General features: G+C 38.4%; 1 protein-coding gene across 1 annotated transcript; it reads left to right on the plus strand.

Moving 5' to 3' along the window:
• The first annotated feature begins 1,070 nt into the window (after positions 1 to 1,070).
• On the plus strand, positions 1,071 to 25,120 carry LOC136257813 (uncharacterized). Its single transcript, XM_066051118.1, has 8 exons — positions 1,071 to 1,492; positions 2,657 to 2,823; positions 6,093 to 6,906; positions 7,420 to 7,574; positions 10,760 to 11,348; positions 14,257 to 16,078; positions 16,710 to 17,347; positions 24,846 to 25,120. The coding sequence occupies exons 1-8, from the start codon at positions 1,096 to 1,098 to the stop codon at positions 24,881 to 24,883; spliced, it is 4,620 nt and encodes a 1,539-aa protein (XP_065907190.1). The 5' UTR covers positions 1,071 to 1,095; the 3' UTR covers positions 24,884 to 25,120.
• The last annotated feature ends 823 nt before the right edge of the window (positions 25,121 to 25,943 follow it).

Below are 25,943 nucleotides of genomic sequence, written 5' to 3' on the forward strand. Positions count from 1 at the left end.
TTGCAACATAGATATACGAATGGTACAAAGATGCTTTAACTGTGCACTGTTATCTCACCATTGCTGCAATGCCAACTAGTAATTAAAGTTAGAATTCTATATTATCTTGTCCTTGAATCATAAAAATTGAAAGGTTATAATATATAATATTGGTTTAAACCCCCCCGCCAACACACACACACACGCACCATGGACGCACCCACACACACCTAAAGTTATGAGAGTTGTCAAATCATAGATTTATATATATATGCACGTGGGCAAATAATTATTTGGGGATCAAAAAAAACAAGTTGATGTTGTGCTACTTCTAAAAACCAGGCGCCAAGCAGCTAGCTAACTCATCTGGAATAACTATAGACAGTATATACTACTATGAATTAACCAACTATGTATTACTACTTTACAATAGGGTAGTTTGATAATATAATTAGCTTTTTCTCGTATTTCGTAATTCATGAAATATTCCTAATTCGTTCAATTACGTTGCTATGCACTGCTAAGGAAGCGTTTGTTAAATAAACCGCTTTAACCAACATATTATGCACAAAACTATCTTCTAAACTGTTTTATAGTGTGACTAACGTGTTTTTTCCCACAAATTCTCTCGACAAAGCCTTAAAGCTGCTCTTCATTTTCGTTCGTGTACGTAAGGGATACGCCCCCTTTCAACTCGAAGCGATAGGCTATTCCTGGCAGTGTACGAGGCCTGCACCGTTGTTTTTCAGTTGCTAAATGCCTGAAAACCTCAAGGGGAAGGTAGTCTGAGGAAAGTCACCACACCCGTATTTCAGTCCGCCGAAAAGAAACCACCTCAGAGCAAAGTTCACCTGTGCAGAAGTTTAATACAGACTTCATTTCACTTTTACTTCTTACGTAAAAGCTGCTTTTACCGTTATTAAACGATTTTGCTCACGTGAGTGCGTACGGACAAACATAGGTAGATAGATAGGTACACACACACACACTTTTACGGAAACAATTACAGTAAACCAAGCGCACGCCCACAGCCGGCCTTCGGCCGGCTGTGGGCGTGCGCCTGGTTAAAAAAATTTGCGGTTTTAATTATTTGGTTGGGGGAACATTCTCGCGGTAATGGCTAAACAGGCAGACATTCAACAACGCTGGACTGAACATCCAAGCAAAGGCTTTGACTTTGTAAACTGGCCGGATGTAAAGGGAATGGAACCGCTCACAAAGGAAGGGTATTTAGACGAAGTGACGAGTATCGAATTTCTGGATAAGTTTTATAAATTTTTGCGTTTTTACTCGGCAAGATTAGTTGGACGCAAGGACGCACATAAAGGAGAGGTGGACGGAGTTACCTTATCTCAAATGTTATTCTATATGGACAAACTGTTAGAAATATTTTCCAGCACTAATCAGTGTGTACAATTGCAAGCAGGAAAACTGTTGTTCACAAATAAATTGAGCATATTAAAACTCGTAATGGATCTGTCATTGAACGAGATGGATACAAAAGATATAACTAGTAAGTGAACCAATGTAGCTATGATGATCAAATCAGGCAATTCAGTAGCCCAGTTGTTTTTACAAGTCCAACTGATCCACTGTGTTATAGATAGCTAAAAATCTATTTATTATCAAACTAAAGCAAAATCATTACCCTTTTGGGCAAGACTTTTGTACCCTTTCTAATGTATCTACTCATTTGGATACTAAAGTGCATCACCTCAAAATTTACATACAGTGTATAATGTAATATAAACTACAGTGAATGTTTTGTTGTGACCACACCCTCTTGCTTGAATATAAGTGTAACACTTCAATTTCTGTACTCCTTTTTAGCTAGTTTTATTCAACCTACCAACCTTGTAGTCCTGACGATTACAATTAAATCTTTTTGCATTAGTCTCTTTGATCAAGGAAATACGGACCAAGGTTATGGGTTAGGGGTCTCGTCTAGTTCAAATACCCATTCATTTTGGCGTCCACCTGAGGTGGACATTGTTAAGTGGAATATGACCAAATTATTATCTTTAATCACCACAATTTTAGTACTATTGTTACATATTTAGGTCACTTAAACATACATTCATAATAACATAACAACAATATGGATCTATTAAAACTTGTATATTCTATGGTTTGAATTGTTCTAGTGATATTATGCTGTTTTAATCAAAATGTGACATATATAAATTAACAACCTCATGCGGTAAATGGAGGTGTATATACTCAAGAAACCTACACCCATTTATCGAGAATTGTGTGTTGCTGTTAATATGCCATGGTCACAGGGGCGGATCCAGGACCTGGCTAGGGGAGGGGCACAAACAGGCTGCTAAGTTGTAGGTGGTTGGGGAGAGCCAGATTCTTTTGTTAGTTGCTGCATTTTTGAAGCAGCAAATGTACACCTCTTAGTCCTATTATGAACCCACTATCGTGGTTCATGATATTAATCCCTTTTAAATATCATACACAATATACCATACCATAGATACCCATGTTAATAATCCTTTTTGTCATTGACAGTGACAAATTATCAGTGTGCGTGTGTGTGTGTGTGCGTGCGTGTGTTTGTGTGTGCGTGCGTGTGTGCGTGTGTAACAATGTTTGGCTGTATACTGTAGGTGCAGTGCAATTGCACAGTATATGCCTTGGTAAATGTTGTGTGTGCATTTTACCGGTATAGATGCAGTGGCTACTACCAGGGGCTTGCTTCTACTTGAGTGTGCCATGCTAAATTGTGTGTTGAAATTCCCGTTATCTGAAATTTCTGAAGACGATGTGCAATTACTGTTGTCCATGTTGTATAAACATTTGGAGGACATTCCACACTTAGAGGATTCTCAAAACATGGTAATTAAGTGTAATGGAATAGCATGCAATAGTTTATTAAAGCATGAGTAGTATAGCTGTAGTTCAGCTATAGTTCTGGCTGGTGTGATTATCAGTAAATCTGAAACATTTTAGCATTCCTAAAAGTGATGAGATGATCAGGAACATCAATGACTAAAATCTATAATCAATTAATCACAATGTAGTTTTACTAAAACTTTTAATCTTGATACACATGTAAATTTCTCAATGACCAATGGGTCATGGATACTGAACCTGATGACCCACAAAACTAAATAGCTATCCAGGATGTGATTGAGGTACCATATACCAGGAATTTTATGGTATGTATGTTTCACGGTTATGAACTCTTGTTACAGCAATGGGTAATTACGTGTGAATTATTTTCAACCTATTAACCAGTACAGGCTCCGTATGGCACACAGCAATATAACTTGTGAGTAGAATATAATTTTGACTCACTATCAATGATGCTGTGTGTCAGTATAGAGTACCTAAACTGAAATAGGCGTGAACTACATACTGTTATTATAGTCACTTATAGTGTTGTGTATTACAATAAAGAACAGATCTATAGTACTTACCTGTGGTGATTGTACTCCCATCGTCTGAAGAAAAAAGAAGTGGCCACATGCTGTTTAGCACATGCACGAACAAGTTTTGCTGAAACTAGCAGAAAGCAGCCTTAGAAGAAGGGAAACACTGTAGTGATAGAGACTGATTCAACTTACTTGTTTGATGCTGTTACATTTGCAATACCTTTTAAAACAAATTATTATATAGTTATACAACGGGCATGAGTGCTCTGCCTGATATAAAGGCAAGTGCATTTATACAGGCAGAGCACGAGTGCACGTTGTATAACTGTTATGTACCACTCACCTAATAGGTGGGGAGACAGCTGTAACACTTATAAAGGCGAGGTTTCTAACATCGATTGTGGGTAACCAAGCCGAACGTTGTGATGATGTTCCTCTACAGTACTGCAGCCACCCGAGATATTGAAAGCTAGTGCGCTATGGGTTATATCACTAACCTGCATTTGCTGTTCGACTCTCATCATGTAGTGCTCAGCATGCCAGCGTGATGACTCAATCGCCATATAGACTAAGCACCAGACTAAGGCCAACAATTGTAAATACCTTGTTTTCTGTCCTAGTCAGACAAAAAATACCATGCGGGCGGGCGGGCGGGCGGGCGGGCGACTATTATTTATTATATTGTTAAAATCTATTATTAAATATCAAGGATATCAAAGGGAGCCCATTAACTCCAATTGCTTTTTTCTCTCTTAAATTCAGGAGAGCTAGATTCAAGGTTAGTTAAAGATTTTACTAAGATTCAAACCTCTAGAAGGTTAGATTTGATGTGTTGCAGTGTTTCCGGAAAGGCATTTATGTATAGAGCTGCTGGGCTGCCATGCTTGTGGTGATACGTGCTAGTTAGTACTGTACTTACTAGCCTGACTCTGTACCATAACTTCAACAGTACGAATTTTCCGAGTGTTAACAACAGATTGAGAATGCTCGTGTTGATATGCATCTCAAGTTTAGAAGAAAATTCACTGTTTCCCATTTCCCGCCCGCATGCAGATTCTCTTCCCGCATGGTCATTAATTATTACTGTAAACTGAACATTTTATTCATTATTTATCCTGTGATGCATAGCAGTAACTAGTTTAGCATTCAGAAAGCTTGCTGTTCAGGTTCTTGGTTTAAATGTTTCTAGCTACTGTATTCTTACCTGTATATAAATTAGTTATGAATTTTGAAAATTAGTCGAAATATCTATAATGAATAATAGATAATGAACCGCCTGCCCGCATGTATTTTTGAGGACAATGAAATGGGAAACAAGGAATTTTCTTGGAGTGGCCTTACCAATGGCTACTAGAAGAGATTCACTGCTAGTATTAGGCCGGATGCCATGCACTAAATAACAACACAAACTCACATCAGAGTCCACCTATCCAATAACCTAGTCTTCCAATGACACGACCACACAACTAGCGAGTATTAAATATATTTAGCTCACGTGACTATCAAATGCAATAATAAATTTGCATGCGGCTCGAAAATTACCATGAGGGCGGGTGACAGGAAACAAGGAATCTACAATTGGTGGCCTAATCGCCATAGTGATTCTCTCAAGTGAAAAAAGCAGCTAATAGATGGTTTAAGTAAACAAAATCTAACTACTAAACGATACCAGTCTAATTCTTACTATTCATACTGGCTAAACTTGAATCTGGTGGCATGACAAAAACTGGTTACCACTATTGAACATAAAGATGAGCATTATTTAGAATATAATAGTTTTATTGAGTCATTGTTGAAGTAGACTACAGTTTAATCTGGGCTCAGATGGCACCAGACTAATAAGGTGTATAAGTGCGTTTATATATATGTAGACCAGAGTTGTGTCCACCGCATTGGCTTTTCGATCGCCATTGGCTGCTTGGTAAACATTATACATATTGGTGACGTTATGGCCCACAATCGACCTTCACATGTCAGGCTATAAAAGAACTCTAGTAATCTGTGAGGTGTCTTTCCACCTATTAGGTGAGGTGTCATAGTGGTCTAGGCTGCCGGCACTTGTGCATTGCTGCACAAAATCGCAGCCAGTGCAATATCTGTATATTGCACCACGGTTCGGTGCATTATAACTTATAAGCACTCGTTGTGGTCTGCAAAAACTGCAACCAGTGCGTTATAAGTTATAATGCACTTGCTGCGGTCAGCAAGAGTGCCATATACAAATTATGGCACTGGAGGGGCCTTTGAACTGCCCACGCAGAGTGGTACATATCTTTTACATGTTTATTGTTTAATATCAACTTTGTGGTTAACAATATGTGAACAAAAGCAGTCCATGACCTATTTATAAATGTATATTGCAATGATAACATCCATTTTAAAAGCGAATTTGGCTGTTGTAGGTTTGCTTTGCCATTGAGTAGCAGTGTACGTTAGAACTCTGTATGACATTGTATTCATTAATTTTACTCATTGTAGTTTATTTTCTGTTATTGCTGTAGAAATCTATCTTTTCTGGTATGACTGTTATACTTTTGTAGAGCTGTAGCTTTTAAATTTCTGTAATGCTACTGAAACTTTTAAGAATACCTTTCAGCTATTAGGATAAAGGTAATACAATAAAAAAGAAGTGCGATTACCTGGAAGGGGGGATTGAAAATCATGTCAAAGTTTACTACTATAATTATTCTAGAAACACATGTAAGTTCATATTTTTACTTAAATTTACAGGTTAAACTGATAGCGATTCAATCAGTACTGGACACCATTTACCACCTGTTGAATTATTCTACCACTGGTCCCTGCATTTTACCACGTCCATCTTGTGTGAAGTGTATTATGACAGTAACAACATCTGGTATACAAATGCTAAGGATTTTAGCTAAAGTAATACTCAGCAGACTGTTTCCCTTCCTTACCTGCATAAACAAGCAATCCATGATTTTAGATACAATTGAAATACAAAGCTTTCTCAACTACCTACAATCACAGCCTACTTATAATGAAGTAACAACTTATCCTATTTGTCATTACATGAAAGATATTCTAGTGTTGGATGAAAACAGAGTTGCCTTTCTCCAATGGAATACTCCTGCCTTGGTACTGGCTTTTCAGAAGAAACACACTGATCCCGGTATCCTGGAGTTGTTTGATCAATTGGTGTCTATGATGATAACACCAGAAGTGGTAGTACCACTGAAGAAAAACACAGAAATAGTTGTGTCCGATGGTGAACATGTACGTTCTGATCCTGCCGAGCTGGTTATTGAGTCTGCTGAGAATTTTGATAATCTGACAGCAATGTCATTGTGTCCTTTCGATTTGTTTATTTGTGCTATGAAGCACTTTTCACGGTTTGCTCAGGAAGTTTTGTCTGCATCAACTGGACTTACTAAGTTTATCCTGAATAGTCTCACCATTTTGTTAGGATTTATCCGAGATATGATGACACTTAGTCAAGATATTCAGGACAGAATTGTAGCTTTCTTTGCTGAAAACTCAGTTTGCTTATCATCACTGCATGAGCTGGTAGATCACTGGCATGGTATGTACATATTAATTTATACTATGTCAGCATTCATTAAACATGCATACCACATGTACATACCATACAACACAGAAGTTTGATGGGCAAGGCAAAGCTGATTGCTGTATTATATACATGGTCTTGAGACATCCTCAAGTGCTGTGTTTTTTGTGTGCACAAGCATAGCCAGTGCTTTTAAGCATTCTATTGTACAGTTCACTTACAACCTCACATATGCATGGTATTTTATACATGATAGCCATGTCTCTTTCAGCATGTGTAAAAGCAAATGTCTAAATAAAGCTGAAGCCACACATGGGTGCACCAAAGTCCACGCACCTTGCCATACATGGAGAATTCCATGGCTACATGTGGGCAGTGATATGTATTAAATGTCAAATAATTTTACTGTTTTGATGCATGTTCAGGTAAATTGAGGTGGAGTTTTGCGACTATTTGAGACCAATTAAATTTTGTACTTTAGTACAACTTCAAGTGACAGTTATTACATATAATTTATGTATTGTTTAGTGCTCACAGATTTTCCTTTATTTGGCAATGCTGTCTACGGTTGTCTCATGACTGGATCTAATGATGATAAATTTTGTTTTCAATTGGGAAAAAGCAAATTTTGCTTTTGGATGTTATCATTTCTTTATGTTGGAATAAAAAATGATTTTCTTCAGGTTTGTTATTTAGTATCTTTATGTGTGCATACATAGGGAACCCCACTATAAATCCACCATGAATTGTAGACATGGGGAACCCCACTATAAATCCACCATGAATTGTAGACATGGGGAACCCCACTATAAATCCACCATGAATTGCAGACATGGGGAACCCCACTATAAATCCACCATGAATTGTAGACATGGGGAACCCCACTATAAATCCACCATGAATTGTAGACATGGGGAACCTCACTATAAATCCACCATGAATTGCAGACATGGGGAACCCCACTATAAATCCACCATGAATTGCAGACATGGGGGACCCCACTATAAATCCACCATGAATTGTAGACATGGGGAACCTCACTATAAATCCACCATGAATTGCAGACATGGGGAACCCCACTATAAATCCACCATGAATTGTAGACATGGGGAACCCCACTATAAATCCACCATGAATTGCAGACATGGGGAACCCCACTATAAATCCACCATGAATTGTAGACATGGGAACCCCACTATAAATCCACCATGAATTGTAGACATGGGGAACCCCACTATAAATCCACCATGAATTTGCAGACATGGGGAACCCCACTATAAATCCACCATGAATTGCAGACATGGGGACCCCACTATAAATCCACCATGAATTGTAGACATGGGGAACCTCACTATAAATCCACCATGAATTGCAGACATGGGGAACCCCACTATAAATCCACCATGAATTGTAGACATGGGGAACCCCACTATAAATCCACCATGAATTGCAGACATGGGGAACCCCACTATAAATCCACCATGAATTGTAGACATGGGAACCCCACTATAAATCCACCATGAATTGTAGACATGGGGAACCCCACTATAAATCCACCATGAATTTGCAGACATGGGGAACCCCACTATAAATCCACCATGAATTGTAGACATGGGAACCCCACTATAAATCCACCATGAATTGCAGACATGGGGAACCCCACTATAAATCCACCATGAATTGCAGACATGGGGAACCCCACTATAAATCCACCATGAATTGCAGACATGGGGAACCCCACTATAAATCCACCATGAATTGTAGACATGCAATTTCTTATAGTGAAAATGTGCCAATTATAGTCAGCTCACATTCATCAGAGTCCTGCCAAATATAGTAATATCAAATAGGTGAACATGTGTTCACTCCCAATGGTTTTGCACTGGAACAAGCATGTTTTCGTGTTGTAAACATGTTTGCACACCTGAATTAATTGTCCATACTAAATGTATGAGATATTTTAAAGGCCTCATAACTCACTTGTTCTTGTCTCATAACTCACTTGTTCTTGTCTCATAACTCACTTGTTCTTTTCTCATAACTCACTTGTTCTTTTCTCATAACTCACTTGTTCTTGTCGGTATAAAGTGCTTGTTTGATGAAAGTTGCAGTATTTATAGGGTTTCATGGTACTACTAAATGTTTGGGCAGCTGGACCATGTTATTAACTAGAAACAAGGGCTCAGGTTAATGCAAACTGACTGTTATAATAATAGTCCACACACCCTCCAAATAAGGACAGTTCTTCAAGAATAAATTCCCAGATAGTGTCCATCTTAGAGAAGTTCCACTGTTATAATTTTGTTTACTGACTGTTTACTGACTGTACTTCAGGTACCAGTATGAAAGTAGGGCCCCATTGTAATGATAAGCATCCTTTTTGTATGCATGTTGTTATCAATGCTGAGAATACTTAATCAAAGTTATGCACTTCATTCATGTTAATGTTCTTACACTTCATTAAGAATTGATTAATCTATGACAAATTCCATTGGTAATGTGGGATAAATTGCACATAATTATAATCAACCATATAGAGCTGGGCGGTATAAGAATTTTAAAAGCCGGTATGGTATTATAGAAAATATCACGATACAAATACACACCATGCTATGGATTGTATGTATATGTTAAAACATAGCCGCGAGTGCTATATGAAAAATAAAGTACGAGGCGCACGGCCAAGATGCTAATAAAGCACGAGGCGAAGCCGAGTGCTTTATTAGCATCGAGGCCAAGCGCCTCGTACTTTATTTTTCATATAGCACGAGCAAGGCTATGCTTTAAATGATTTATGGAACTTTCTAGTCGTGTAGCTTCACCATACACTAGGACTCGCAATTAACAAGCGTTGCACAAACTATTAGTAGCCTGAACGCACACAAACTAGTTTAACAAAGTAACTCACGCATATTTCACCATAGTTTGGCATAGTAGACATTCATCGCGTCTTTTGGCAGGTTTTGCTCGCAACCCACAATCGATTCTATTGTGAGTCACATGGTGAAGTATTTCCGTGATATCTCCAGGACTTGTCCGTTTACATTAACAAACGTAACAGCAACGTTACCTTCTCCCACCCATCATCGAAGCATTTAGGTATGTCTATAAAAGCAATCCAGTGGTGGAACTCGTATTGGCTGGGGTGATTGATCACTCAGCCCGGCAAGGCTATCAGCCTTCACCGGCTTGGGTGATTAGTCGTATTGGCGCGAGCCCCGTAGGCTATTAGCCTACACTAAGGCACGTGGGCAACTGTACTTTATTTCCCACAAAGAGTGCTTTATTGAACGAATAAAGCACTCTTTGCAGTGCAATAAAGCACTCTTTGGGGTCGATGAAGCAGTTGGCCGGCTGAGAGTGTACTTTATGATATTTAAAGTACACTTTTTCCTTTGATCTCGCCCACGCAAAGTTCTATAAATTTTAGATAATATGTCAAATGAACTTTCTTTTGGAAGTGTGAAGACAGTTGATGAAACATGCTAAAATGACTTTAGAAGGTTATCTTTCACATTGGTAAAGGCAGGAAAAAACATGATGGTATGAATCAGCTGTCATCTACAGACTGTAGCTCTAGACGATATGGCGGTATTTTCTAAATTCGTCCGGTACAGTAATGAGTGAATAGTAAAATTCACTCTTGGTATCATTAAAATACCTTCTCCTACAATACATACTGGTATATCACCCAGCTGTACAATCATATACGTAATTATAATTATCATGGTTGAATGTCGTCAGGAAATTATCACATTTTACTCATAAAGTGGTTTGTGTACTGCTAGATACGTATATCTTTATGCTGACATACAGTACGCTATATATTTCATTATATTGTAGTATTACTGTTGTATTTCACCTTTAGTTTGGTGATATTGGTCACATTCTCGGAATTCTCATTGTGATATTCAACTGTGCTCAGAGACCACAGATGCTGCCTGCATTAGAGTTGGTCAGCACAATGACTGTTCTTCCCCTTTATGCTCAGTGTTCTAATATGCGAATAAAGATGCTGGCAAAGTTTGCTTTAAGCTTCATGGACTGTGCACTTCAAGACTTCTGTGTACTAGAATTAAATAGTGAAGAGATAAAATATTGCAAGGAACAGCTGGCAGAAGCCGTCGCTAAGGGATCAACCTCTCACTGGTACACACATTCTGAAATATTACGAGTGCTTATTAATTTGATCAGAAGTAATCCCAAAAATTTGTCACTGATTAATCAGTGTGCCAATCCAGTTATTGATTTAATAATTAAGTCTATGCTATCTGACAAAGAGGAAGTACAGAAGGAGTCACTTAAAGCATTTCTAAACCTGCATACACTGTACAAGTTGTTCACCGATGAACAAATACTGCAGAGCAATAAACACATTGCAAAGTTGTCCCAGAATGAAGACAGTGATGTTAAAGATTTAGCTTTGTGTGCTGAAAGGCTCATGAAAGATGTAGAAAGTATGTTTTAGCTTCATGTACAGTATTACGTACATCTGTACATATACATGTATGCATGTACATATATATGTAATAGTTGTAACATGAGCATGAGGGCTTTGCCTGACATGTATGCCTGACTGCCCGAGGGCCGCAGGCCCAAGGGCAGAGGGCATACATATCAGGCAAATGCCCCGTGTTGCAGCTAATATGTAACACTCATCAGGCTGTTAGCCTGTACAGGGTGATCAATCACCCAAGCCAATACGAGTGCAGCCACTGAATATATATAATTAATGCATACATAAAATTTTCGATTATGGGTCAGCAGCTAGTATATTCTGGTTATATTCGGTTACGATGAATGGACATATCCTAGAGATATCATGGAAAACTTCGGTTATGTGAGTTTAATGTGCTATTGAATTGTTTATGGAAAAAATATGGAGTTTACTAAAGGCCTAGATAGGTAAGCTTGCTTGTAGAATGACTACTCCATCCAGAGTGGTAGCTTCATGATGGGGGCGTGTCCATATTTGAAAACATGTGGAAATGATTGGTGAATAAGCTATAGTACTAGTTCTCACCTTAGCCCAACGTTTTCAACTCATAGGATGGCGAGGATAACAAAATACTCTCCATCTGAGTGGGTTTCATGGTGAAATTCAAATTGTACATCATAATCACGTGAGTATTAATTGATCCCCACAGCCTCAACGTCTATATAATCACTGCCTAGTTGTACATTTTGTATGTAGCCCACTAGCTGGGCTACATACGAAATGTAGCCCGGGTGGCTCCTTTGATCTGAGGTGTGAAAGTGTTACATGTATGCATACACTTCAATTATGCACAGTACATTAATTTCACCCCACAAAAATTTATGTACATGCATTTGTATGTGAGAATTGTCCAGTGAATACAGTGTTTATATTGTAAGTCACAAAGTGTGCTAAGTACGCATGCTTGTGGAAAAAATTATTCTTGAAAATTTCTCTGCTGAAAAGTTAACATTATGGTGTATGCTTTTGTTATTCCCTAATTTTTAATGTTTTCTTTACTTCTCTGATCAAAATGTTCAGCAAGACTTTGAAGCAGCAAAATTGCTAAATCTACAATTTGCCTGGAAAGCTAGTACAAATGATACTTAGTGACTAATGTAATAAAGTAATGAACCATTCCGCTGATTGTTCTACTACAAAAGTAAGTGACTGCTTTATTAGAGCATCTCAATCTCACATGTATTTCATTTGATGTACAGAATGTCACTGGTAATATTATTCACACCAAGCCACTCTTTTTATAGCAATTTCGTGCAATTCACATGTAATTAATAAATTGGTTTTTTGCTTTATATCTATATTAAAGCCGGGCTCAAATAAATGCCGGAATCTAAATTAAGACCAGGGGGTGCCATCCTAATGCGAGGTTTTGTACAATATTACAATGGCTTGATTAGTTGAGCAAGGCTTACTACAACTAATGAAACCTGTGACTTGTCACAAGAATGCTGCTACAATGAGCAACAACATTTTTCAGCTGGTTCGCAATTATCCAAAATAATCGCCCAGACATCTACGTATCAAAAAATACAGTATATGTTTGGAGCTGCATAGTAATAAATTTAAGATCCTTTCTGAAGAATTCCTACTATCAAGAGTTCATTATATATATGTATACTGAGGAGAGTATCCTACTCTCATATACCCCTGTAGAAGGGGGTATCGTGAAGTTATGACGTAATGACAAGATGTTGTGGTTTGTGACGTACGGGCAGCTGTAAAAGTGCAAGAATCATTAGTATCATTCTACACTCGCGATGCTCAGGATAGCCGTATTTGCGAATAGCCTAGCAAAAAATGCCTATGAAGCGGTCTGAATCCATGAAGGAACGATTGTAGTTCTGTGAGGAACGCTTAGAGCTAGAGTTAATTTGGTTGCTAATGACATTGTTAGGCATGTGTTCAATCAATATTATGTTCAATTTATGACATCATTAATTACACAAAGAGAAACAGGAGAACCCGGAAGCATTACATCATCACAATACGCCCTTCTACAGGAGTATATGAGAGTAGGATATACTCTCCTCAGTATATATATTATGAACTCTTGCTACTATTAATGTACTACTTTAATTAATGATTATTGATTATTATAGAACTTTGCGTGGGCGAGATCAAAGGAAAAAGCGTGCTTTAAATATCATAAAGTACACTCTCAGCCGGCCAACTGCTTCATCGACCACAAAGAGTGCTTTATTGCACCGTAAAGAGTGCTTTATTCGTTCAATAAAGCACTCTTTTCGGTGCAATAAAGCACTCTTTGTGGGCAATAAAGCACAGTTGCCCACTTGCCTTGGTGTAGGCTAATAGCCTACGGGGCTCGCGCCAGTACGACTAATCACCCAAGCCGGTGAAGGCTGATAGCCTCGCCGCGCTGAGTGATCAATCACCCCAGCCAATACGAGTTCCACCACTGGATTGCTTTTATAGACATACCTAAATGCTTCGATGATGGGTGGGAAAAGGTAACGTTGCTGTTACGTTTGTTAATGTAAACGGACAAGTCCTGGAGATATCACGGAAATACTTCTCCATGTGACTCACAATAGAATCGATTGTGGGTTGCGAGCAAAACCTGCCAAAAGACGCAATGAACGTCTACTATGCCAAACTATGGTGAAATACGCGTGAGTTACTTTGTTAAACTAGTTTGTGTGCGTTCAGGCTGCTAATAGTTCGTGCAACGCTTGTTAGTTATGAGTCCTAGTGTATGGTGAAGCTACACGACTAGAAAGTTCCATAAATCATTTAAAGCATAGCCTTGCTCGTGCTATATGAAAAATAAAGTACTCGGCCGCGCGCCTCGTACTTTATTTTTCATATAGCACTCGCGGCTATGCTTTAACATATACTTATTGTTTTAGATGCAGATATACTTGGACTAATCGAGCATTGTTACAAATCTGATTTGTATGACAAATGCATAGAGCTGTGCTCACTGTCTTCAGTTGCTGCTTCACCTCAGGCTGTTTTGTCTAAGGCAAAATGCTTATACCATCTTTACAGAAAAGAACAGGAATATCTGAACAGACATTATTCAACATTTAATCAACAAGTGGCCAATGAAAAAATGAACTCTTGTTATACCAAGACAGAAGAATGCATTAAATTGCTGAGTACTTTGTTGGACAGCAGTGAAATTGATTCTGAAGGTTCAAGAATACTTGATCAGTCATTGTTGGATTATATCCACAGAACCAACAAGCTTAACAAACTCAAAAGGTGTCTCCTTTGCCGTACAAAGAGTGATCTTAAAAGGAGTCATTTGTGGCCAAAATCATTTTTGAAAAGATATCACTCACATACAAGTTCTAGTACTTCTTCTCGGGTATTCGTTTCTTGTGCATCACATTTAATTTCACCCAAGGAGAAGGCTCCCGGTGAGATAACTTATTGGATGCTGTGTGGGAAATGTGAGCAACGACTTAGTCAAAATGGTGAAGACAAATTTTCAACAGAACTGTTTGATGTTGTCTGCTCCAGTGCAGAAGATGACGGTGATGTGCATGTGTCATATGGATCATGGCTTTATGATTTTGTTATTGGAATGCTGTTTCGTGGTTTTATATTCTTTGATTTGACCAGTGAGTTTTATCCAATATTCCTTCACTGTCGCCATCATTTGCTTGGCTTGCCTGTGAAGTATACCCAAACAAAAGGTAAACCTGCAGAGGGTGAGCCAGTACCAAGCCAGTTAGCTTTTGAATCCATATCAGACAGTTTTCTTTCTCTTTTTATGCTCATTAATCCCAGCAACTTGGATATAAAGCACCCCCGAAAATCAATGTTAACTCGTGCTTTGTTTGATGCGGGATCTGTGAAACTGTCACATTATTCATTGAGTACAGGGAAACGGGATTTCAGTGCTCAGAATCATTTCATTGTAGTTCGACTGGCTAATTTAAATTTTATTTTAAAACTTAATGGATCAGTTGAGTACACTCCACCACTTGGAAGTGTTGTTATTCCCGAAGGAGGTAAAATGTTCGTTCCCAGTGAGAAAAACAGATGGGAGTATATCCCAGAAGCTCTTTGGGTAACCATTGATGATGTTGCAGAAATGATTGAAGCCACCACATTACGCCATTACTTGTACAAAGTGTCTTCAGGAACTTGGAAGCCATCAGATTCACCAGAAATGCGTCAACTGCCATCCTCTTTAGAAGTGGAGTCAGATAAGGAAAGAGAAATGCACACAATATTGAAAGAGTCATCAAGTACAGCTTACTCCAGTTTTATTTCAAGATTTCTACATCAGGCACAGCCTTCCTTAAGCTTTCTCCCTAAAGGATTTACTTTAATTCAAAAGCATCCTCGTACTCACGAGCCATATTTGCAACTACCTGACTCTCATGCTATTCTGTGCCACCTTACATCTTTTTTAAAGGAAGCTAATTTTACTCAATTTCTAGGTGCTCACTATGAATATGGTACAACCAAACTTTATGTGATCATCGTTGAAAATATTCAAGGAGTGCAGCTGGCTTATGGGGCTTATGTTGAGAGTGACCAAGACCAGAAATTTGTAATCAACAAGCCTCTAATTGACATCAACAAAATTTCAGATCACCACAAAGCTCGTTTCATTCATTACTGCAAAATTGTTGAAAGTGCTTTTCATTTGTTTCTTGAAATAAATAAAGTTGATAATTTGGAATTACTCATCCAAAGAGTAAATTGTACTAGGTCAGCAATGTATTATGTATGGATCAGATATATTTAAAAGTCACTGTATAATGTATATGTTTAAATTTATACGTAGTGCACTTCCTAAGAATTTTCCTCTAATCTGCAATTTTTTTTTATAAAATGCAAATATATTGCTTAATTCCTTGAAATTTAGGTAAGATAAAAAGTGAATTACGCATGTACAATGCTAAGTTTGCTGATAAGAAAAGATTGTATATTTGTCATGGCTACAGGGTAAACCTCTTCAGGGAATAACTTTATATTATGTACATACTATAAGTTAACCATTATACCCTTACATTTTAGTGATTTGAAAGAAATCGGAGTACTGGCTACAACCAATGTAGCCATTGAGCTATGCTGTAATACCATCATTCGTCTCTTGTTTCACTACTTTTTATTGCTTGGATCCCTGCTTCATTTTTAAATTAATAATTTTTAATATACCTGTAGTAGTACTCTAAAACTGTGTGAATAAGTTTCCTATTGTCACTGCAGCATTGCAACTTATGAACCTGTACATACGACACACCAAAATCTTACACATGAAATATTAATATCTTTATAATTGGTATATAGCCACATTGCTTAATTTTATGTACTTCTGTAATGTTGTTTAATTGCACAGATTGGACCATTCACTGATGTCCCTACTCTCAGTCGATTCCAAGTGTAATAAAGGATGCTGGTATTGTGAAGAAAAATGCTATCACTGTTTGCAACCAGCTGCGCTCGGTCATTCATTAAGGAAGGTGGATGGGCTAATTAAGTTTTGTAAGGTTAATCCTTGCTATGTGTTCTACACTTCCTCACCTGATAATGCACCTGCATTAATCCTTCCACTACCTCATGATGCTCCAAGAGATTCAGAACTGTTACTACAGATTACTAAGCTAATTGGTACCGGTTGGAGCAGCAATACTGTGTTGGTGATACAGTTATGTATTAACACTAAATCATTTGATGAACACAAGGGTGAACTATATGTTCTCATGCAGTTCCGTACTTCTATGTTACAGTCATTTTTTGACTTCTTCATTTCAAAGGATTTCCAACCAATAAATGTACTCTGGTATATGAGAAAAAAGCAATCAGTGATCATGAGGAATGGTACGCTTTTTATGCTGATGTTGAAGTTGATCATAGAAGAGTCACTACAAGCTACAACTTATCAAGACTTGGATGGTCTACTTGGAGCTTATCAAAAGGCCTGTGCTGACCCAAATGATTGTCAAAATGAAACAAACAAGTTGGAAAAGGAGTCAGGTAAGTTCATAAGCATATTATGTACACAATACAGGAACAGTGCAAAAGTAGGGATTATAAAATTAAAAGTAGCAAAACAAGGGAGGTTGCCTCTACCTGCAGATACACTGGTGGACATTTTATTTCTGTTTCAGTATGTGAAGTGAATGTTATGCTTTGTTTTCAACTATGTTCACCCCATTATACAGGGTCACAAACGAAACACAGTATGAGAAATTCCTCTGCCACCAATCCAGTCACTACGAAATATAAGGGCAATTCCTGTCATAAATGTGACTGGGTGCTGCAAACTTTTTAAAGTGCTTACACTCGGTGGATACCAGTAACTTCACGATAGGTTCAATACCACACAATCTTGGTTGATTAATAAAGATTGAGCACCGAGACCACACCTATTAGCAATCTATTTACTTGATCACGATGACACATCCCTTTATTATAGGTCTAGTTGTATTCATAATTGTAGCACAATGAAAATATGAAATAGTGACACACACTCTGCTAGGTAAAAGACTGACACAAGATACTCTGATACAGCAGTCACTCTTATAGAACAGTCACACATATGCTATAACAAAAAACACCCCAAGCAAACTAGTATATTATAAAATATTAAAAATGAAAGAAGGATCCAAGTTATGAAAAGTAATGAAACAAGAGATGAATGATGGTATTACAGCATAGCTCAGTGGGAACATCCCTACATTGACATTGAACAAAATCATTGCTATAACATGCAAATGTAGGCCACCGAGCTATCCTGTAATACCATCATTCATCTTTGTTTCACTACTTTTTATCACTTGGATTCCTAACTTTTTAATATACTAGTTTATGATATAGTGTTTATTCAAACTAGAGCATTAGTGTTAAAGCTAATCCAAAACAGCCAAGCTGTAAAAAAAGAGTGCGGCCTACAAAAAGGCTATGGTGAAAAAAGATGTGAAATCCAAGGTGGCGGCCAAGAAATGGCTGTGATGGTAGGTTAATGGTAAAAATTTTAATAACGACAATTCAGGTGAATTTTGGTGCCACTTGGTCTTGGCACAAAATTCACCTGAATTGTCATTATTAAAATTTTTACCATTAACCTACCATCACAGCCATTTCTTGGCCGCCACCTTGGATTTCACATCTTTTTCACCATAGCCTTTTTGAGGGGCGCACTCTTTTTTTACAGCTTGGCTGTTTTGGATTAGATTTCACTTCTTTTTGTATTTAGGCCAGCTTTGGGGGTTTTTAACCTATCTTTTTTTTTCTTTACCACAGGAAGAAGAAATGATGAAGCAGACGTTAAATACTTTAAATATTTCTGATTTTATTAGTAAATGTACAAATTATATATATAATACATATATTTATTACAGAACTCTCTACGTGGTAGTTTCTTTGTAACTGAACACTCTACAAGGTGACTTCTTCTAGCTGATCTCTCTACAGAGTGATTTGTTTGTAGCTGAACTCTCCACATGATGGTTTCTTTGTAGCTGAACTCTCTACAAGGTAACTTCTTCTAGCTGATCTCTCTACAGGGTCACTTGTTTGTAGTTGAACTCTCTACATGATGGTTTCTTTGTAACTGAATTCTCTACAAAGTGACTTCTTCCAGCTGATCTTTCTACAGGGTGATTTTTTTGTAGCTGAACTCTCTACAAGGTAACTTCTTCTAGCTGATCTCTGTACAGGGTGAATTCTTTGTAGCTGAACTCTCTACAGGTGATTTGTTTGCAGCTGAACTCTCTACATGATGGTTTCTTTGTAGCTGAACTCTCTACAAGGTAACTTCTTCTAGCTGATCTCTCTATAGGGCGATTTGTTTGTAGCTGAACTCTCTACAAGGTGACTTCTTCTAGCTGATCTCTCTACAGGGTGAATTGTTTGTAGCTGAACTCTCTACAGGGTAATTTGTTTGTAGCTGATCTCTATACAGGTTACTTGTTTCTAGCTGATCTCATTCTCTTCAGGATGACTGCTCTATTAGAGTATCTCGATCTCGCACTTGCTACACCAAGTTTGATTTCGTGTTATAACTCTGTGGCTTTAGTATCTGATTCTTCTACACCATTGAAGAGCCTTTCTAAGATGATTACTGTGTGATAACAATGCATGCGCAATAACTATTATTCCAAACAAAGTACAACATACATATAAGTTACAACAAACATACACTATAGTATACAGCAACTATAGTGATACAGTTTACATGTTACATCTTCCCCCCTAGGTCAATACCTCAGACGATCTGGAGCATGGACAACAGTCAGTTAGAGATCTAGTGGCTGGTCTGCTGGGCCCAATAAAAGACTGAGTGGGAACAATAGTCTCTTCAGCTTCAGAGCGAGTTCTTAAATGGGGACGGTTCCTTCTTAAATCCCCTGAGGCTGTTTCAACAACATATTACCTCGGTGTATCAGCTGCATGTGAAACTCGTCCTGGGGTTTTAAGTCCTCTGGTCTCAACCCAGACTGATTGGTCTTCTGGCAGTGATGGTAGTGGTCTTACTCTGTGGCGCTTGTCATAGTATTCCTTTTGCAATCGTTTGTACTTCTCATCAAGACTTCTAAAGTTTGAAATGTGAAGCCATTTGGGTATGAAGTTCTCTTTCACCTGGGGAATATCTGTCCGTATTCTTCTCCCCATCAGCAGTTCTACAGGACTGAGGGAACACCAGGGCATGGGCGTTGACCTGTAGCTGAGGAGAGCCTTGTAATGATCTGTAGAATTCTCAAACAAACGTTTGATGGTTTTTACCATTCTCTTTGCTAACCTATTGGCTTGGGGGTAATGTGGACTTGTTGTAATATGTCTAATCCATAAGTCTCAGAAAATTCCGTCATTTCCTGTGAATTGAATTGTGGCCCATTGTCTGATATCATCTCAGCTGGAATGCCAAACCTTGCAAAAATAGATTTTAAGTGTGTGATGACACTGGATGATGTTGTTGAATTCAGCTTTTGCACTTCTACAAACCTGGAGTAATAATCAACTGTCAATAGATAGGTAGAATTCTTAAGCTCAAACAGGTCTGAAGCAATGTGCTCCCAAGGATGACCTGGTAATGCTGTACTAATCAGAGGTTCTCTGTTGGGAGTTGTGGTTTTCTGACAAACAGGATATGATTGTACAAAATTCTCAATTTCCCTAGATACACCTGGCCACCAGATTGAAGAAGAGACACGCATCCTACAGCGTTGGATGCCCTGGTGACCCTGATGAATCTTCTCTAGGGTTGCTTGTCTCATACTCACTGGGATGACTATCCTGGATTGGTAAAGTAATAGTGCGTGTGTCACTGAGGGTGAGTTCACCTCGAAATCTCCAAAAGTCTTTCAATTCTCTAGACAGGTTATTTCTATTAGGCCAGCCTGAAGTGCAGTACTCGATTAGCTTTGAACAAATACTGTCCTCAGCTTGGGACTTACGATAGCTGTCCAAACGGTCAGGGCTTGCAGGAAAAGCTGCAGTGATTGCTTGTACAAACTGTTCGATTTCTTGAGAGGAGTAAGAGCTACTGTCATCTGAAATATCCTTAACTGGTGCTCTTGACAAGGTGTCAGCTGTATACAGAGTCTTTCCAGGTACGTGCTGAATGAAATACTGGAACCTCATCAAACGAAGTCTGAACCGAAGCACTCGTGGTGGGAGCTGATCTAAACTCTTCCTACCTAATATAGGTACTAAGGGCTTGTGGTCAGTTTCTAATATAACACTCTTGCCAAAGACATACTCAGCAAACTTCTCTAAAGCCCATGTCAAAGCCAGTGCCTCTTTTTCAATTTGGGCATAACGAGTTTCAGCTTCATTGAGTGCCCGTGAAGCAAAGGCTACTGGTCGCCATGCTCCTTGTTGTTGTTGCTGCATTAGGATGGCTCCAATCCCATAGGCTGAAGCATCAGCACTGACTTTTGTCTTTGCTTCTATGTCATAGAGGGAAAGTACATGGGATGAGCATACCTCCTTCTTTAGTTGAATAAATTCCTCTTCTTGGTCAGCTATCCATGTCCATGATGTCTTAGAACTCAACAATTCCCGGAATGGCTTTGAGATATGTGCAATATTTGGGGAGGATTTACTCATCTGGTTGATCATACCCATGAATCTTCTGAGCTCAGTAACTGAGGATAGTGGTGTCATCCCTAGTATCACAGTGGTTTTCTTTGGGTCAGGTGAAATTCCGTGCTTGTTTATCACATGGCCTAAGAAACATATGCAAGACTGGTAAAAGCTGCATTTACCTTCGTTTAAGGTGATACCGGCTGACTGAATTCTTTGAAGTGTGGCCTGTAGTCTAGACTCATGTTCAGCTGTGTCTTTACCATACACCAGAATATCATTGACATGACAAAGCACCCCTGGTAGGCCTGAAAGTACTTCATTCATGTGGTGTTGAAAGATTTCTGGAGCACTGGATATTCCGAATCGTAGTTTATTAAAACAAAACTTCCCAAAAAGGGTTATGAAAGTGGTCAGCAACTTAGACTCATTGGCTAAGAGGATCTGCCAGAATCCGCTATTGGCATCCAATTTACTGAACACAGTTGCTCCTGATAATTGTGCAAGTGTGGTATCCACTTTTGGCATAGGGTGCACTTCTCGTAATACATTTTCATTTAGTAGCTTAAGGTCAACACAGATTCGGACTGCCCCTGAGTCCTTGGGCACCACCACCATTGCTGCACGCCATGGGGTTGGTTCTTCGACAGGTGAAATTACCCCCAAACTTTGCATGCGTTTTAATTCACACTGCACTTTTGAGCGTAGTGGGAGAGGAATGTTTCGTGGAGCATATAACGCAAATGGTTGGCTGTTTGGTCTAAGCTTGATTGTATATTCACGTGCAAATGTTCCCAACCCTGTAAACAACGAAGGATACTGTGAAATGATAGTTTTTCCAACAGAGCATACATTAAACAACAGTTCTAATTCCTTTATTGCTGGAAGTCCCAGAAGATCACTCTTTAGGTCTTTAATGATGTACACATCTTGTGTGCAGCATCTCCCCTGGTAGGTGAGGGAAAGGTTTATCTTACCAAGGATATTCAAGCAGTCTGGTCTGGACCATAAAGTGACACTTCAGTCTCTTCCAATAGCATGGCAATGTCCATGGACTTCCAGGTTGAATCTGATATGGCAGTAACTTCAGCACCGGTGTCTACTTTAACAACTATCGGCTTGCCTTGGATTTGAATCGTTATAGCCCACATGTTATTTTTATTACCTTCCACTGTGTCTAAATACCTGTCAGGTGTTTCTGGCTGTGAGTAATTTGATTGGCTGGAGAGTTCATGCACATCCCTGGTCTGCCAGGCAACTGTGGTAGATAAACACTGACTGCTATAATGTCCTTTCCTGTTGCAGCAGTAACATGACACATCTCTTGCTGGGCAGGACTGTCGTGGATGAGAGCCCTTTCCACATCTTCTACAATTCTGGTGTGTTATTGTTTGCCTTACTGCTGGAGGTGGTATTACTGGTAGCTTCCTTCTGGGACCTGTTTTAGCTACTGCATCAAGGGATGTCTCTTCTTTAACAGGTTTTTTCAATACTTCTGGTTGCTCCTTCACAGCTTCACGTTGGCAGCTTACCCGTTTGGCTTTGTCCAACGTGAGTTCCGCCTCCATCTGCAAAAGTTCAGACAGGGTATGGTCGCGGATCCCGACTACAAGACGGTCCCGGATGAATTCTTCCTTCATCTCACCAAATTCACAGTTATCACCTAGTCGGTGTATCTCAGTTATAAATTGTTCCACTGACTCGTTCGGCAACTGACTTCTCTTGTTAAAACGCGCCTGTTCGAAGATTAAGTTCTTTCGCACCTTGAAGTGATCGTCAAACGCGTCAACAACTTTACTGTACTTCTTCCTATTCTCAGAGGTTATTTTCGTTGTGTCTAATACGTCTTCCGCGTCCTCTCCAAGGCAGTAAAGAAGGGTGCTTACTTGTCGTTCTTCCCCCTTGTCTGCTAGTTCTGACGCCAGTCAATATTGTTCGAAGCGACGCTTCCATTAGGCCACTTGTCAGTCTTTTGAAAACAAAACAGAGCTGGGGGCTGTAGGTTCACCGTAGCCATCACGAAACGACAGTCACTTCTGACACCATGTGTGATAACGACGCATACGACGCATGCGCAATAACTATTATTTTAAACAAAGCACAACATACATATAGGTTACAACAAACATACACTATAGTATACAGCAACTATGGTGATACAGTTTACATGTTACAATTACTCCATCTGTACAGCAATTTTCAAAGCAATACCCCAAGCGGTTTTTCTGGTAGGCGTGGCAAGTAGTGATTTTTTATTAGCTATTCACAATTGCATAATTGTTACGCACTGTTGGTTTTTTCGTTGTATCTTCGTGGTTTTTAGCTCGATTTCTTTCAAACCACAAATGGTTTGAGGTTCAATAGTTACCCTATTCACCCACTGATTTTCAGCTTCTTCCCATGCGCGGTTTACCCTGTAGGCGTGACAACATTGGTGTTATTTTTCGTGAATAATTGTGCTAATAACTCTTTGCCTGTTTATCATATTCCAGCCAAAGTTGGTACTGATATGTGCCTTTATACCCCCCTTCTGTGTGCCAAATTTCAAGGCAATCGGATAAGGCGTTCGCGTTTTATGGCAATTTTTATAAGTGTGCGAAAAGAGGAAGAAAAATAAGAAGAAACATAAGAAGAAAATATGCTAATTTTTGAAATCGCATATCTCTGGAACGCTTGAAGTGATTTCGCTCAAAGTTGGTATGTGGAGTGCTGAAGTTGGCGGGCATGTCCACAGCAAAAATCGTCTTGTTTCATCAAGGCAGCACAGAGCTACGGAGGTACGAAAATTTGCGTTTTCGTTCTTCCTGTCAATATACTCATGGGTGTTGCACGCTGGCTTCTTGGGCCGCACGACACATTACTGTGTGTCTTGATTTAAGTACACAGCTTGACTAGCAGACACTATTAAAAGTGCTACATGTAAAATTAGTATAGGTAATCACACACATTTGAGTGTGATTAGGGAATAATTGTACAAGTATTAGTCAAAATTGCACAAGGCAATTTGAGCTGAGTGCAATTTTGAGTAGAATTATTCCATAATTGCACTCAAATGTGTGTGATTACCTACTAATCACATAGTGATCACCCTTCATGGTTTCTAGTACACATCTATCTAGTTCTGTGTGGCCATTAACTTCTAATAAGTGATTGCATCATTCTTTCAGCACTTAAAAGGTTTCTCAATATCACTTTGTTGTAGCACTTGAAAGGCATCTGTAATTCTGTTATTTTATTGGCTATTTTACAGTGCAATTACGGAAACAAACCATGCCAATTGGGATTAATTATGCTCCTACATAATACTATTGGGACTAATGTATGGCAAACTAAATCACTATGTGATTAATGTAGTATTCAACTATGTGTAAACTGTTTCTTGGAATGTGATATACATATTCTATAGATGACATAAAGTTGATACGATGCTCTTGTTTACTTGTAGGTGATGATGATCTGTCCACTATTTTTCAAGCTAACTAAACCACACTCCAATAATTCATTACACTAGTACTGCAACTACACACATACAGTATACACTATACTTGGACTAGATGTTTGCTATAGACATTAATAGTGTAGCTAGCCACCTTATGTATGATACTTGTTTAACTAACTAATTAGTATATAGTTTAGCTAACTAATTTACATATAGCTATGTCACCCTTTTATCTTTTTGTCGCATAGAGCTTATTACTAAATTGTTGTTCTCGCATGTGATGTTATTATTTAAAATGCATGTACATGTACACATGGTGTAAATTTAGGCTGAAAGCATACTACAGTATTGTATAGTAAGAATCATGAAATGTGTGTTTTTCCAGCCAAAAATATCACTTGATAAACAAGCTTCAAAGCTGCTTCATTAAATTCTTTTTGCGGCAATTTAACAGGTAGAATATGATTAAATCCAAGCATGCACTCAGTGCAGCTTAAATGCATTGGTTATATAACAAGAAACATACAGTTACTTTATTGTGCCTATTAGGCTAACATTATGCTTGATGCTTCGGTTCACCTATGATGTTCAAAACAGTGCCAGCCTAATAGGCTGGTACCTAAACTTGCATCATTATACAGTGATGCAATCTACTTATTTAAACCAATAAAATTAATGTAGTATCATAGCTAACTATACTACATACTATTCACTATATACACCTTTCATTCTGGCCTGTCAACCATAACATCTGTGCACCTGTATATTATGGACTGGTATATGTTAACCATGTTAGTTAGCTATAATATAATGTGTTACGAGTTGCCAAGTTTGTCAGCTTTTTTTTACTTTATACTTCAATACCAATTAACATAGTGTTATTTTGTGACATGTAATAGCTGGTCATTTGATGACTTCTAGTCTGTGCAAGCAAGAAAAGAGATCAAATTGCAGCAACTATCTAAACAAGGCTCGCTCCACAATGGTATACATTCATCTTAGACCAATAAAACTGATAAATGCACAATACTTTTGGCAACGATTTATAATTATGGTGCTTGTTGTACATTAATAATTATGAATTTAATAATTCTTGTCAGAAAC

Source organism: Dysidea avara, chromosome 6 (assembly GCF_963678975.1).
Source record: "Dysidea avara chromosome 6, odDysAvar1.4, whole genome shotgun sequence".
In the NCBI taxonomy this organism is placed as follows: Eukaryota; Metazoa; Porifera; class Demospongiae; order Dictyoceratida; family Dysideidae; genus Dysidea; species Dysidea avara.

Coding starts and splice junctions, on each gene's coding strand:
- LOC136257813 (XM_066051118.1), top strand. CDS start 1,096: ATGGCTAAACAGGCAGACATTCAACAACGCTGGACTGAACATCCAAGC. Junction 1,493..2,656: donor GGATACAAAAGATATAACTA/GTAAGTGAACCA, acceptor TTACCGGTATAG/ATGCAGTGGCTACTACCAGG. Junction 11,349..14,256: donor GCTCATGAAAGATGTAGAAA/GTATGTTTTAGC, acceptor TTATTGTTTTAG/ATGCAGATATACTTGGACTA.